The sequence below is a fragment of the Archocentrus centrarchus genome, chromosome 15, assembly GCF_007364275.1.
Source record: "Archocentrus centrarchus isolate MPI-CPG fArcCen1 chromosome 15, fArcCen1, whole genome shotgun sequence".
NCBI lineage: Eukaryota > Metazoa > Chordata > Actinopteri > Cichliformes > Cichlidae > Archocentrus > Archocentrus centrarchus.
The window spans coordinates 14,329,018-14,345,742 of NC_044360.1; the positions used below are offsets into that span (position 1 = coordinate 14,329,018).

At 38.2% G+C, this 16,725-nt stretch overlaps 1 protein-coding gene and 1 pseudogene across 3 annotated transcripts in view; one reads left to right on the plus strand and one right to left on the minus strand.

Annotated features, from left to right (window-relative positions):
- The window catches only part of LOC115793314 (SH3 and PX domain-containing protein 2A), a 68,861-nt gene extending 52,531 nt beyond the window's left edge, over positions 1-16,330 (minus strand). Inside the window, exon 1 of one of the 3 annotated variants that reach the window (XM_030748236.1) lies at positions 15,924-16,330. In XM_030748236.1, coding sequence (XP_030604096.1) covers positions 15,924-15,995 — 72 coding nt within the window. In that variant the 5' untranslated portion in view covers positions 15,996-16,330. Of the gene's footprint in view, positions 1-14,312; positions 14,372-15,923 lie in introns of those variants that run through there. The other 2 variants (XM_030748239.1, XM_030748238.1) reach the window with 2 other exon arrangements.
- On the plus strand, positions 4,481-10,421 carry LOC115793059 (N-acetyllactosaminide beta-1,3-N-acetylglucosaminyltransferase 3 pseudogene; annotated as a pseudogene).
- Positions 16,331-16,725: the final 395 nt, after the last annotated feature.

A 16,725-nucleotide genomic window follows, 5' to 3' on the forward strand; every position in this document is an offset into this window, starting at 1 on the left:
AACTCCCCAAAATTAGGCAGCAGCATGGTTCAAGGGTGCCAGATTCATTTCAGAAGTGGAGGGGGCTGCAGAATATTATCAGAATATTAATTTGCCATCTGGAGAAGCTGGGACTGGGAATTAAACCACTAACCTTGCAATTAACAGATGAGTGCTTTCAAGCCTATGCCACAGCTGCCAAGATAGTCTTTTATGTCAGTTTTGGTCATTTAAGGTGATCTGTACACAGTGGGGATATAATGTGTGAAGCTTTAACTGTTATGTGTTGTGTTAAATATGAAGATTCAAAACCACAGCTACACATCAGCTGACCTCGCTCATAAATTACATGATAGAGACAGAAAGATTCAGAAAGGAACGTATTTAACAACATTTATGGAAAAAAAAAATCTAAATATTTTTCCTGTTTTATGTTTAATTGCTCAAATGATTTCAGGAAAATCACGACAGGATGGTTTCCACAGTTTCACATGGAGCAGACAGCAGAAAACAGTCTGCTTCAAACACATTCACACAACTGGATACTCTGTCTGGTTTAAGGCAAGGGAGCGTGTGCGAGGAAGCGCACATAAAACTCGCTAACTGAAGGCACCGAGCTATTTACTGAGGTACTCACACTTTGGCACAAACAGAGAACACACAGACTTGAATCCAGCTAGTTTGGGATTTTTTCCATTAGTTTTTTAGTTTGTTTCCAGAGTGGGTTTGCTCATTTCAGCTTAAGTTTTTTTGTTTTTTTTTTAATCAGTTTCAGTGTTTTAGTGTTTTTAATCATTATAATATGCAGTTCTTTGCCAGAAGCTGACAAAGTAATATGTAATACCACATTACAACACAAACACACTTGCTGTTGACTCACAGTCACGCAGACATCCCAAGCCTCAATAAACAGATGCACCAAAGCCTTATCAGGCAGGCTAACTGACTAACTAATTTGACCAAACATACAAAGACTAAAGACCAAAGACATTTACTGTTCATTGTTTTTTTTTTGACATGCAGTTTTAGTTAATTATAGTAACACTGTTTAATGTCCAATCCACATGCATCAGCTATTTGCATTTTTATTTGCACCTTTCCCTTAGCTCAAAGTGATGGTTTATCTGCATTAAATAACCATGACAGGTAGTCATAGCTGACAAGCATATATTTAATGTAAATACTTAAGTCGGTCCTTAACAGGGGTGTTTATGCAGTAAACTGAGGACTTTTCATTGGATTTCATCTCTAATTTAACATGAGTACCCTCTGGCAATGTATGTAAACAAGCATTAGTTGCTGTGCACTCTTTGGCTCCACTGTTACAACTGCCTGGAAGGAAGTCACACTTGAACAGTTGAGACAAAGGGCCGCTTCTTTCCTCTCAAACCGGATAAGCATTCCAGTTGCTTAGCTCACAGATAATGAGATTTTATTTTTTTCTTCCTCTCCTTCCCTCTTGGGAATTTCCCAGTCAAACCTCACCTCCGGCTTTAATCCCAAGAGGAAAGGTCTGTGCCCTATGTTTAGTGGCCTTGGGCACACTCCCTCAGTATGAGATGGATGATGCAATTGAGCCTAACTCTCAGTTTAATTAATCCAATTAGACTAATTGATTTTTGCTGTCCCACTGAGACATGGCTCAACTATTATGGCTCAACAGTTTTGATTACTCAAGCCAGTGAGAAAACATCAAGGCCAGAAATTTCAAAGCTTTGATAGCAGCTCTTACAGACTATACTAAATGGTAAATTTAGAACCCTAACATGCTCACAAGGACATTAACATGCTGAGGTTTAACAAATGTTAAAGTAGCATTTCAGCATACTACCATTTTCTAAAAGAGCACTTATTTAGAAATACAGTCTGTGTTGATGACCATAAACCAAAGAAGTGGAAAAATGTGAATTTTGAGTTCATGAAGTAAGATCTTTAGGATTAATCACATTTCATGGCCATCCCACCAATATCTTAAATCTCAAGTGATGGTATTGCTACCTCAAAGCTGTAATTTCCAAAAAGTTGTCACCAACTTGTTAGAGTATTCTTGCTGTTATGAGGCATTTTGTGCTTTACACTTTGTTTTGGGATTTTTTTTTTTTTGCTTGTTTTGCTGAAATATGTTAAAAGAGCTGGTACTTATATGGCACATTTCTGCTCAATTTGAGCACTCAAAGCATTTTCTACTTCAGTCACACTCACCCATTGTGTCCAAACTTTTGACTGCTACTGTACATTCATAGAGAACTTTTTTCTACACCTAAGTGCGTTATCTAACATTCACATGGACATTCACATTCTGACCGTACTCAAACCTGTACTGTGGAAACACCAGGTTTCACTTCATACTTTAGCTTTGAGATCACCTTTCTCATAGAGATTGAGCCAGTTGATATCAAAGACTAACATGATGTACTGTTTGATTGTAAGACTACACAAAACTGTAATCCCAATAAACTGCAGAGGTGGGAAGTAACGAAGTACAAATACTTCGTTACTGTACTTAAGTAGATTTTTCAGGTATCTGTACTTTACTTGAGTATTTATTTTTCTGACTACTTTTTACTTTTACTCCCTACATTTTTACACAAGTATCTGTACTTTCTACTTCTTACATTTTCAAACAGACTCGTTACTTTTTAACACGTCAGAGAGAAGTTTTTATTTCCGGTCAGTGCGCCGTCAAACATCAACCGATCTGAGCCTAAACTGAGGAATAATAACATATAAGAGGCAATCGTACTGGCGTATCCTCCATCCCCAGGGCTTATCGAGTACAAAGGGATTAAATACGCAAACCCATATAATTAATGTATCATTTATAGCGCTATAATCGGGCCGGACCGAGTCCGTAAGTTGCTCTGCGGCACATAAACAGCTTAGCTAGCGCTACTGAAGAGGAGCGAGCATGAAGGGAGTAACGTGTGGCAGGTAAATGCAATGTTTCTAAATGCTCAACAAATATCAGCAGACACACAAAGTGTGTGCAGTTTGTCACACAGTGTGTAGCTAAAGGCAGAGCTGCTGTATTTCAGGGAGAGCAAAGAGAGAGAAGTTCACTCAGAGATGGAGGAAGAGGAAGGAGAGAGGTTAGATTTAAAGGTAAGGACTGGAAAATAAACTGAAGTATGCTGACTTTGTGTTATTCAGAGATTCTATGAAAATACTGCAGTTTAGTGTGTAATAAACAGGTCAGCTTGTTGTACTGTATTTACAGTAAAGCTCTGTGTTGGTGCACTTTGTGTTCATGGTCAGAGTTACAGGTTACATCAGTGCAGCAGAGATGAGTCTGAATCAAAGCTGCTGATGCTGAGATTCATGCACTGAATCCAACATTTCTACAGCCTGTATGCTGTCAGTGTAGGGGATGGAGATCAGCTCAGAGAGCTGTGAAATACTGGGTTACATCTTTGTGACTTCAGTTCAGCCACACAGAGCAGTAAACCTCAGAGCAGCAGCAGCAGGTCAGCTGATCACAGCCTGCACACCAACATCATTTACTGCAGCTACAATAGAAAGCTGTGGTTCTTCTCCCCATGCAGAGCCACTACAGCTGATCTTAGGGTTCCTCCACCTTCTGAATCCCACTGTAACCCCTGAGTATCCTCATGTTGGTGTTTAGGTGGAGGCACAGTCACCCTCTACTATGGAGGACACAGAGACCAGAGCTGTGTTTAAATTCCCTTTCACAGTTTGTGTCCTACAGAACAGATTCAAGCTGAGTGCATTCATTAGAATTAAAATTTAGATTGGAATAACATTTGTATTCTCATGTATTATTTTATATTATTACAATAATATATGATGAGGTTCAGTTAGCTTTACAGAAAAATAGCAGGTAGAAACGTCCTCCAAAGAACTACTTTTACTTTCTTACTTTGAGTACATTTCAGAGCCTGTACTTTTTTACTTTTACTTAAGTAAAGAAGTTGAACAAGTACTTCGACTTTTACTAAAGTATTTTTTAACACAAGTACTTGTACTTCTACTTAAGTACAGAATGTCAGTACTTTTGCCACCTCTGATAAACTGTAATCCCAATATTATAGCTGTCATTGTGCAAATTTTAACAGTTATAAACATTAAAAAAAAAAAATTTAAAAATGGGCGCCCAGGTGGCTCAGTGGAAGAGCAGGTGACTATGTATGCCACGAGGCAAAATGCAGGCAGCGCAGGTTCACATCTCGACCTGTCACTGTCTGCTGCGTGTCTTCCCCCATCTCTCCTCCCACCTTCCTGTCTCTCTAAAAATGAACTTGTTATGGCCAAACAAAACAAAACACTTATAAAAAGCAGTTGGTGAATATTTGCACATAGAGCTGGTGTACTTTGCAGATGGGCGCAGATCACAAGGTTCATACCTGACAAGATAATCAGGTTTTGGTTATCTTGAGGATACTTCCAAAATCATACTTCCTTAGAAGAAATCCTCCCTGACAAGATAAATGTGCAGAACTGCGATTTGCCTGTCACAAAGTTAACTCAGCAATCAGAGACATTTCAGGATACCACGATGATCAGGTAATCACTGCCAGATAAAGCTTTCTTTAACTGTGTAGTATATTTTTCAGATTGTCATTTGTATACAGAAATTGGCGTTTAGTTTACAATTGTATTGGCTTAGAAAAGACAAGCTGAGATTATGTTTTATCATCAGGATCATCAGAAAACCGAACAGAAATATAATGCCCAGCATGCATTTTTATCCTTCTTATGAGCCAAAATTATACCATAATGTTCAATTATAATGATCACAGTTGTCAGGGTCCCTGGTTCTAGCAATGCCTTATATGTATGTCTTATTATTGTTATTACTGGTTTGTTAGTTTTTTATATTCATACTCCTGGGTTTTTGGTTCTTGTTTAGTTCTGTTCATGGTTGCTGTTTATATTTCCTAAGTCACTTGTGCTCCCCTGTGCTGTCTCCACTTTTCCTGATTATGTGTTGTTGTGTCCATCTTTGGTTCCTCTCACACTGTGTGTTGCCTAGCTCCGTGGTTTCCCAGAGTAAATAACAAAATGTAATTCTTAGTTCACTCTAGGGCTGCAAACTTCCGTCCCGCAGTTTTTCGCTGTGTGAAACAAACAGCGGTGGATGGACTAGATACAAACTTTTCTTCACTTGCTGATCTGGTGGTGCAGACAGACTGCGCATACAGCTGCCTGCTGCTGCTGTTGTGTTATCAGCGTTTTTGTTGAAAAACTGGGGTCTGCCTGAGCACAATGTTGTAATCCTTTATGCAAGCATTCTCCGAAATATGTTTTTTTTGCTTTATGTTGCGAGCAAATATCTGAGTTACGAGTGAGCAAAAATACACCATCCGTGCCTTCCGTTTGTTTGTTTGTTTTTTCCCTTTCGCTGTGCACTCGTTTTTGTCGATGGTTGTTGTGTTTGATTATTTTTCGCATTTATTTTGGAACATTTCCTTTTTTTAAACCATGGGTCCAAAGAAAGCAAATGCCAAGATCAGTGCTGAAAAGGATGATGACCATGGATATAAAGCATAAAATTATTGAAAAACATGAGCAAGGTGTGCGTGTCGCTGTCGTGGTGAGGGAGTGTGCCAAAAAAGACAAAAGAAGGAAGATTACATGAAGTGAAAAAAAGGAGCATTTTTCCAACATCTTTGTCTTTCACTTAAAACTAGTTTATTTCTTTACATTCTCTTTTGTTATACTGCATACAGTATTATTTTTCTACATTATTTGTTTATAAATGCATTTTCTTATTCATAAACGTTTAAAAAAATGTGGTTTTGGGGGGGCGGGAACAGCTTAATGATGTTTCAATTCATTTCTATGGGAAAATTTGATAAAAAAAAATTTTTTTGAATTGGGGGGTCCTTCTGGTACAGAACAATCGCTAGTGCTAATGCTCGCTAGCAAATTGCGGTTATAGAGATCGGTTCTGGGAGGTAACAGCTGGAGTAAAGAAGCGTGCACAACACACAAACACAGCAGAGCGTGGTGGAGGCGTGGAAAAACGTGTCAGCGATGATCCACTGAGTGTTAAAGGGAATCCATTGCAGCTTCAGAGAACTTTTTAGAATCTGAGGGGTTATTTTTCTAACGCCTGATCCACACTCCAGTCCAGTAGGTGGCGGTAATGTACCTCTAAGCTGGTTTGCCAACCACCATTAAACCCACAAGAAGACAACAACGGAAAATTAATGCTTCTAATGCCGGTGAAACCATAGGGTGAAACGCTGTACTTACACAGAGACACGTGGGCCAAGCATCGAAGCAACAAATTTGCTTCAAGGATTTTTTATAATTGAATCTTGAGGAATCGTTGCAGCCCTACTTCACTCAAAAGTATTTTTTTACTACAACTTGTTTTCTAGAAAGCAACAAACAAAAATAAAATGTTCAATTTGTGTTTTTTAAATCCCATTTGCATAAAAATGATTACACCATAATTCATTACAGGGGGAGATTTCAGAATGTATCACAGATAAAGGAAACAGGACAGGCATAATAAGGAACAACAACAGTGCAATAGAAAAAAAAATCACTATAAAATATGATGGGTTCTTACATGACCCCCACTCAGTCATTTAAAACCCCAGTCCCACAGGCCTAGAGTCCAGTCTGCACCCCCTTGTAATCCCAAACATCTAGGAGCTACTAAATAGATGAAATACATTTTTAATTTGCTAGGACATTTCTATATTTTTTCCTTGCAACCAGTGGTTGCAAGGAGGTAAAAGACCAGTTTTTATGCTGTGTAACTGGAGTTTCAGATAACTTGGTCATTGAATACTTTTAAAAACACACTGTTTAGGAGAAATGCTACCTGACAGGTTAAACAAGTTTGCGTGGAACTGTGTATGTCAGTTAATTCAGCAATCAGATACATTTCACACTACCAGAATGATCAGGTAACCACTACCAAAAATGACAAGTTCGGTTGAAGTAGGGTAAAACTGTGAAACAAAAAATACAATTTATAAATTTTCTTTGATATTCTGAAAAGTCCTAAAAAAGGATCTTTAGAAAACCAAAGAATGGAAGAGTAGCTTTCAAATACAGCACTTTATCAGAGAGATCACATTCCTTTGCAACTGTAAGAGGCAACACAAAATAGGAAATACAAAACTGTGAGTCACAACTTTGTTCATTCAGAACAGCAATATAATCACCAATACACATATTTACCCTACTTAAGAGCCAAAATTATAGCATAATATTGATTTATAATGAGTTGTCATGGTCTCTGGGTCTAGGACCCAAAGTTTTGTAATGTCTTAATATTGTTTCTTGTTTGTTTCTTTATATTCATGTTCATGGTTGCTGTTTGTTATACTTCCTAAGTCCCTGTGTGTTCCTGCCTCCATGTCTGTCTCCTGTGTTCATGGTTGTCTGGTTTCCCTGTTTTATTTATCTTTTCTCCCCATTTAGTTGTCTCCTCTTCCCTTTTTGTTCCCTGTCTGCTTGCATTGATAGGTTATTAAGTTCATTCATGCGAAGCAGGATTTTGGCTTAGGTAACTTCGGGGTTACCCCTGGGTTTTCTATACTACGAAAACCCAGGGTTTTCGTAGTACCCATGGTACTATCACTGCCTACTGACTAATCAAGTTTCCATAAAATAGAGTCACCATTCCTGGAAGATCATTCAGATCTCTACGCAGACAGTAGGAGGGTTTAAAGTTTTCAGTAGCATCTAAAGTTTTTGTGTGGGGAACACGTTTTACATGTGCACCTTGTTAAGTCACACCTTACTAAAACCACTGAATCAAGCGCAAATGTATGTTGCATTGCCTTGGGAATATGCATGCATTAATTTGGTGATCTAGAAAATGTATTAATATTATACTTGAGTCTAATATGCTGCTGAGTGTTTTTTACACTGCTGGAAACACAGAACACACAGCAAGAATACCTGTTCAATCAGTCACATTAATTTCACTTTTCCATGTCTCCTTTATCAGGCTGTGTGACAGTGAGCTTTAATATTTAAATGTACACAATTTAAAGTTTCAGAGTTCTAATGTGCAGCCGTCACCTTAGAAATAAAAAAAAAAAGCAGCACTGAGAAATGTTTATTTTACCGCTCTGTGTACTAAATCTAATGATTTTCCGCAGCATTCATCTGTTGTCCCTGCATTTTACTATTATAGTGTAATGTTCTTTGTAGATTTTTAATTGCCATATGGTAACGTCTCTGGAGTAGGTGGCATAGGGATTCTTTTCTGTGGAAGTCATATGACACATGAAACACCCCTTTTAGATTGGTTAGATGCTGTCAACGCTGCTCTTTCACATGAACACATGGGGAAAATCCTGGTTAACTTCACAAGTTGATAACCAGCTTTGTCTGACCGCTTATCCTGATAGCCAGTGTTAGGGTAAGTTCATTCAGATAACGGAAGGACACTCTGGGTATATTAAACTTGCTTCATAGTACAGGACCCAGGTGTAGTGTGTTTATTGTATTTGTCTCGTTAATTAGATTCAGTTCACCTGTGCTCCACTGCTGTCCACTCTTCCTAATGACCTTGTGTGGGTATATATTGTCTGTGACCTCCTCTGTTCTTTGTCGTGTCCTCGTTTTTGGCTCCACCCATGCTTTGTGTTCCCCAGCTCTGTTTTCCCATGTCGTTTCCTAGTTTAGTGTATTTATGGCTTCTGTCCAGCCCAGTGTATATTTAAGTATATTTACCCAGTGTGATCCAGCATTAAAGCTGCACTTAAGTTCAGTGCTGTCTCCCAAGTCCTGTGTTGGGGTCCTATTCCTCCCTGCCACACAGTCATCCATGACAACAGTATTGTGTTCTTTTTGTTGTTGTTGTTTTCTTTTTTTTCCCTGTAGTATTATCATTCACATTTCATTGAATTTTAAGTCTAACATAACTCATAATTAACTATGAATTTCAGTATTTCAGTTGAAACAAACATTTAGGAGACCTAGCCCAGAAACTAACACAGAAATGACAGTAATGAAAGCAGAATGAGTCACTTCACCATTTTCTTCTAGCAAGTAAATGGCACACAAGTTTTATGTGGCTAGATATATTTTCCTTATTTCCCTTGTCTACGCCGCTGTTAGTTGCAGACCTGGCGCATTTATTTATTAACTGATCTGGTCAGGTTTCAGGACTTTTAAGCACATTTAGGGACATTTTATCATATAAGGATAGTAACCATGCTTAAGAGATTAATTGTAACCTCTGAAGTGTAACCGACGATTAAAAAGAAAAATGTATATTTCTTACATCTTTAAATATTTAGCAATAACCTAACTGTGATATACTATTTATTTGTGGTACCTGATTTCCTTAATGCTTTACTTATTATTATTATATGCCTGATTTTTTTTTTTATTTACTTTTCACTGTTTCCAGGTTCAGAGTCAAAACTTGGATGGTCTTGGGAGCCCTTCTCATTGTTGTTTATTTCTTTAAACACTTTGAAACCTTCCGCCAAAGCCATGTAAAAAAGGTCGTCAGTTCCTACAAATACTCATATCCAAGATGTGAACAAAACATGACTGTTTCCAGTATCCCTGGCTTCAGTGAATTCTCTGATATACTTAAAGACTTTCTTTACTATCGTCACTGCCGCCACTTCCCCATTTTACTGGACCTTCCTGACAAATGCAGAGGTAGTGATGAACCTAAAGACATCTTCCTCCTGCTTGTCATTAAAAGCTTCCCCATACATTACGAACGACGAGAAGTGCTACGTAAAACCTGGGCTAAAGAGAGGTCATACAAGGGCATGTGGATTCGAAGGATTTTTATCATTGGAACAATGACTGGTGGGTTTGAGAAAGAGAGAATGAACAACCTCCTCAAAAGAGAGCAGCAGGAATACAATGACATCCTACAGTGGGACTTTAATGATACATTTTTCAACCTCACTTTGAAGCAGGTACTGTTCCTCGACTGGATGAACAGGAACTGTCCATATGTTCATTTCCTGCTAAATGGTGATGATGATATTTTTGCCAACACAGACAACATCGTTGACTACCTCCAAACCCTCCATGACAACAATGGAAATCAGCATCTCTTTACTGGTCATCTGATACAAAATGCATATCCCATAAGATGGCCCACGAGCAAGTATTTTGTTCCATCTCAGTTGTATGACTCAAAGTTTTACCCCCCCTACTGTGGTGGTGGGGGCTTTGTTTTGTCGGGCTTTACAGCTTTAATGATAAACAGCTTTTCTGAGTCTGTTCCAATTTTTCCTATTGATGACGTTTATATGGGAATGTGTCTGGCCAAAGCAAAACTGGCTCCAGCATCCCATATGGCTGTGAAGACATTAGGGTGGAAAATTCCCTCCAAAAATGTAGATCAATATGATCCTTGCTATTTTAAAGAACAGGTTTTAGTACACAGATTCTATCCAGAGGATATGTATCTTTTGTGGCATCAAATTCATGACCCTAATCTGAAATGTGGTATTGAAGTAATGCTTCAGGAGGCCTAAATTTAAACTTTCAGGTGGTAAGGTTGCATTCTCTGACTTTGCTTACAGGACTCACTTTCACATTGAGAAGGGAGTCACGACATTTCTTGAACCATGTAAAAAACTTTGAACTGATACACCACTGCTTCATTAGCTGTCCGCATAGTTTTATTTTCATGGATGAGCAGTCAGACAGACACTGGCACATGGTAGTGTAATCACAGACACATGAATGTAAAAGATGGATGTAGTCACCGTGATGTGATAGGGTTGAACAATTAATTTGTTTAAAATTGAAATCGCACTTTGAAACATTGATAAATTGCAAAAGCTGCAATTAGTCTACACTTCATTCAGCACATATGTTCCAGGCTTGAAATATGCAGAGTCTATGGTTTTACAAATTCTTGCCTTTTTTTCTTGTATAACACCAATCAGAAGTGACCGACAGCTGCACATACACCCAACAACAACATAGACGTGGGTTTTAAATTAATGGTTTAGGGTTAGCCCATATGTCCATCTTTTGATGTCATCTCATGTGGTAATGCTCCATCTCCTGTTATAAACAAGAAGTGGTGCCAGGCACAACAAACCCTGCCCCCCAGTATATGTTTTTAGCTGATTTGAACAGTGTCCATCTCACAAACATGTCACTCTCCAGATATTCAATCACTGATATAACACATAAGTCATAATGTCCATGCCCATAATTTTCCAAGGTTTAAAAAGTTTACATAAAATAGCTTTATTTTTAATGGTCATTTTAAATTTTTAGAAAAGTTTTATCTCTTATGTGAAAATGCATGATCTGTTGGGTGGATAATAATAGGGGAACTGAGTGATTGGATATCTGTTCTTGTCCTACCAGACCTCAGTGCAGCATTTGATAGTGTGGCCCTAATATTTTGCTATAGAGGTTCGAGCATACCGTAGGTATTAAAGGTACTGACCTGCAGTGGTTTGAATCAAGTATCTAATAGACTCCAATTTGTTCATGTCAGTGGGAAGTCTTCTTCACATATTATGATTAATTATGGAGTTCCACAGGGATCCATGCTAGGACTAATTCTGTTTACACTATATATGCTTCTACTAGGCAGTATTATTAGAAAGCATTGCATACATTTTTGTTGCTACACAGATGATACCCAACTTTATCTATACATGAAGCCATATAACACACACCAATTAGTTAAACTGCAGGAATGTCTTAAAAATATAAAGACCTGGATGACCTCTAATGTCCTGCTTCTAAATTCAGATAAAGTTAAAGTTATTGTAAACCTTAGAAACGTGGTGTCGAACTAGATACTTACTCTGGATGGCATTACCTTGGCCTCCAGTAACACTGTGAGAAATCTTGGAGTCATTTTTGACCAGGACATGTCCTTCAATGCACATATTAAAAAAATATGTAAGACTGCTTTCTTGCATATGCGCAGTATCTCTAAAATTAGAAACATCTTGTCTTGGAGTTATGCTGAAAAGCTAATTGATGCTGGCTTACTTGTGGTTCCTGGAATACTTAAAAGTAGAATGGGAGGCAAAGGCTTCAGTTTTCAGACCCCTCTTCTATGGAATCAACTATCAGTTTGGATTTGGGAGACAGACAGACACCCTCTCTATTTTTAAGATTAGGCTTAAAACCTTCCTTTTTGATCAAGCTTATAGTTAGCACTGAATCAGGTGACCCTAAGCCCTCCCTTAGTTATGCTGCAATAGCCCTAGGCAGCTGGGCGTTTTTTTCCCCTCTTTTTACTCTTTCTGTGTTTGTACACCATTTTGCATTTAATCATTAGTTATTATCAATCTCTGGCTCTTCTCCAAAGCATGTCTTTTGTCCTGTCTCCCTCCCCTCACAGACGACTGCCCCACCCTGTGCCTGGTTCTCCTAGAGGTTTCTTCCCGTTAAAAGGGATTTTTTTTCCTTCCCACTGTTGCCAAGTGCTTTTTCATAGGGGATTGTTTTGATTGTTGGGTTTTCTCTGTATTATTGGATGGCATGGGCTTTATCTTACAATACAAAGCACCTTGAGGTGGCTGTTTATTGTGATTTGCTGTTGTATAAATAAAACTGAATTTAATTAAAATTGAAAATTTAATTGATAGAGAGTCAAAGGTTGCATCATATATTTGTGTATCCAGATCATATCCCATGATGTGTTTTTTTTTTTTTCTGTTTGTTTGTTTTGTTTTTTTCTCTTGTTGAAATACAGCCAAAAATATCCATTAAATGGCGCTTACCGATGTTCAATTCAAGTAACCCGTAAATCCAGACTCTGGACTGGATCCAGACGGCATTTATTTTGGCACTAGTTCTTGGCTCTCCACAATTGTGTACCGAATATTAGATGAATTTATTTTGCCTTCTGTGGAGTCTATTATAGTCCATTTTTGACACTTTTGTTTAACCTTTATATTTTACCATGGCTTGTTTGTTGTCATTTCTTTTCAGCACAACTTCACATGTGTGACTGTATTGTTATTTTTTCATTTTGACATGCTATATTAAAATGCTGGATCATGCTGCGTCCTGCTGCTATTTCATTTTAAATCGACACTGTCATTTGGACACACCTGTACATGCATCTGTTGACTGCAGAGGGCCAAAGATAGGGATTTTTTTTTCAGTTTTTCTGGATTTCTTTCTGTTTTTTGTTTTATTTTACCTTGATCCAATTATGACAACAACAACAAAGAAATAATCAGGTGATCTAGGGGTCATTGGCCATCATTTGTGGAAATGAACACTGAAGAGGAACACACATCCAAAAAAGTTCAAAAGGGTGCAGGAACAAAAGCGAAAACTGAGCAAAAAGAAAGTCCACACACCAGAAAAGCTCCTGGAAGAAAATTTAATATCAAAGCCTCAAGAAAGTAACGTTTCGGCCACAACTGGCCCTTCTTCAGACAGGCAGTCTGAAGAAGGGCAGACTTTCTTTTTGCTCATCATTTGTGGAAATAACAAACAGAGCAACAGACCGAAGGCAATACCTCGTTCCCCCTCCAAGGGCGGGGTAATTATTACACTCTGAACATTGAACTGGACTTGACTTTAAAAGAAAATTCAAAATCAAATCACAATTGCAATTATCTGTCAGAAAAATCATAATTATACCTTTTTACGCAAAGTGTGAGGCTCTGTTTCACAACAGTCATTTTGGTGATTTGTGTGTGTGTGTGTGTGTGTGTGTGTGTGTGGTAGTCAACTGTCAGAGGCTTTTCAATCATGAGGAAAACAAGAATACCAGCATGATCTTGAATTCAATATAACTTAATGCTAGAACTGTCATCAGGGCCATTTTGAAGCCATCCTATAACAACAGCAGCAATGGCAAAGAAGTGAATTTCTTTAAATGACAAGTTGTTAATTTTCAACACAATACTAATGGTTGAAGAAGAGTTTTTACCCACAAGCCATCCGTCTGCTCAACTCTGAGCCCTAACTGGACCATTATTGCACAATGTAAATATTATAATATTCTATAATTACATGTAAAGTGTGCATAGTGTATAGTATATAGTATATAGTGTGAATTACTTATTTTTATTTTTATTCTTCTTATTTATATGTGTGTGTATATATGGTTGCAGGTACAAAATACATTTCACTGTGCATTGTACTGTGTATAACTGCGCATGTGACAAATAAACACTATCTTATCTTATCTAATGCATCATGTAATTATTATAGAAGAACAACATTATGTAAAATTTAAAAATTAATTTTTTGGGTAATGTATCATGTTAGTTACACTAAAACAAAGGTATAAAAAACAGAGCACTCACTGTGAAATACATTGAACAGGCCATTGCCTGCCTTTGAAAATTGATCACACAGCTGGCTACAGCAAAATAAGAAACACATTTTAATGAACATTGAAAGTTTATTATCTTGTCTGCATCTACCTCCTCTTCACCACACCTCCAGGCTCTCTTTCTCATCCTGAGGCCACACTGCTCCTCAGATGGGGATCAATCTGAAGTCTAACAGCTCTGCTCTTCAGACCTGAAACACATCCAATTCAGCCGCTCTGCTCCAACAGAGCTTGGATTAGTTCTCCACACTCTGGACTTTCTGTTCCGTTCAGCTACAGCTCCTCTGCTGCTCTCTGCACAGCCGGCAGCCCACCCAGTTCTTCATGCATCCACTCACACACTCTGCCCCACTCTGCCAAGCCTCAACATGCCATCCACGGCCCGTTCAGCTGTGCAGTAATTACTCAACTTGTATCCAACTACAGTCCCCTGTACACTTATCTATTAATCACATTCAGATTGCCCTGTTTCATGTTAAAATGTGTGTAAATAATGCATACTGCTAGGAAAACAGGCATGCTCAGCACACTGACATCTATGGGCTCAAAGTTACTCCATTGGTACTTCTAGGTAATAAATAGTCTTTTTTTTTTTTTGATTATCCGACACACCCCAAAATTTACTATATAATGCACGAACCCATTTTAGAAAAAGTAATTAAGTATGAGATGACGGGCTTTAAATTTAAGAGAGTTACATGATTTTTAAAATGCCAAGCAATCAAAATGATCTCCTTAGCGGTTTTAGGGATAAAACTGACCATAAACTCATCAAGAAACTATTTCCCGAGGTTGTAGAGCAAGAGAGCAGAGGGTCTTTTCCCAAGGACATCTGTGCAATACAACTTCTTTTTGCATTTTCCTGCTTTAACTGTAACTAGGCATGTACCAATGTTTAGCCAATAATGGCCTTTGATATTGGCCTATGAGTTGGTTGCAACTTGTCGTATTTATCTGCTGTCAAGTATAGTGTGATGCGGAGCTGAAATAATTTAAAACTTTAGACACAAATCATAGACTATTTCTGCTACTTCTGTTAGGATGATGGTGTTCCTTACTCTTAAACACCACTGCTTCTGGTGCAGCCCAAGTCTTAGGATCCTCATCCAGCTGGCTGTCATGTCTGCAGAATTCATACAGTGATATCTAAATGTGATTTCATTTTTTTAACTCTCTGGGTAAGCTGGTGAGGTCACAGAGCACGGTGTTTTGACGGTGTTTTACCGTCAAAATAAACGATGCTGATGTTTTGCAGGGATGGCAATCATATCAACTAAATATATATATATATATATATATATATATATATATATATATATATATATATATATATATATATATATATATATATATATATATATAAATTTTTAAAGCCTGATAATCAAAATGATCACCTTTGTCGGATATCACAGGCTACAGCTACATTTCACTCAAAGCCGCAACATGTGGAGACAGGATACAACGCCATAGATCACCAAAGTCATAAGGATTCAACTTCTGGGCACCATGGAAAAACTACAAGTCCGTCAGCAGCTGTTTGATGTTCCAGTCTGCAAAAAGTGGTACATCAACAGAGCAGCACTGACTTCCACAGAGCTGCTTAGCACGGCTTAAATTTTTACTGAGACGATACACAATGACTCTACTTGTGATCTACTTGAACATTAACAAGACGAAAACAGAGAAAGAGGAGACAACTTACATAGTGCTTTGAGGGATTCCTTCTTTTCTGAACGTCCACAACATTAACGTCAAGGACGGTGCGGAACTGCATCTTGTCAACCGAACAGGATTGGTACCAAAAAAAAAAAAAACACTACAAGTTGAACCAACGATGTTCACCCATTAAAATTTGGGAAGTCAACAAAAAGAAAGAAAAAGGCAATAGAGTTGCTTTTTATGGAAGCTAAAAAAAAAAAAAAAGGAAGGAAAGGAAAGTTGAGAGGCTTGAAAAAGACAAAAACAACAACAACAAAAAAACGGTCCTCTTTCAGGCTTTGAGTGAATCCCTGAATTTACGGTGTCAGGCTGCCTCGGAGCATCTGGACTCCTTGTGAAACATGACAACGCAATAAAACTGGCGTTTATTCAGACTTTGTTCCTTCAGGAGGGGCTGCACCGCTGCTGCTGCTGCTCCTGCAGCAAAAAAAAAAAAAAAAAAACAGCAGGCTGAGTAGTGCTGCCAGTTAATATGCAGGCTACGGGGCGGTCCTGCTTCAGCTGGGTAGACACACCGCACGGGACCCTTCAAGAAGAAGGGAGGTCACACTGTTTTCAGACAGGTTCTTGGATCTGTGCACCATAGCCTACCACATGCTCAAAGTGGCTGGTAGTTTGGAGTAAAATGTGGACAGCATTTACTTAAAAGACACATTTCCTCAGCATAAAATGTGGATGGAGATGAACTGAAACGCTGCATAAAACGAAATATTTGTAGTTAAAAAGAAAAAAAAAATTCACAGCAGCTTCTGAATCTTTGTTTCAATAAACAACCCCACTGTACG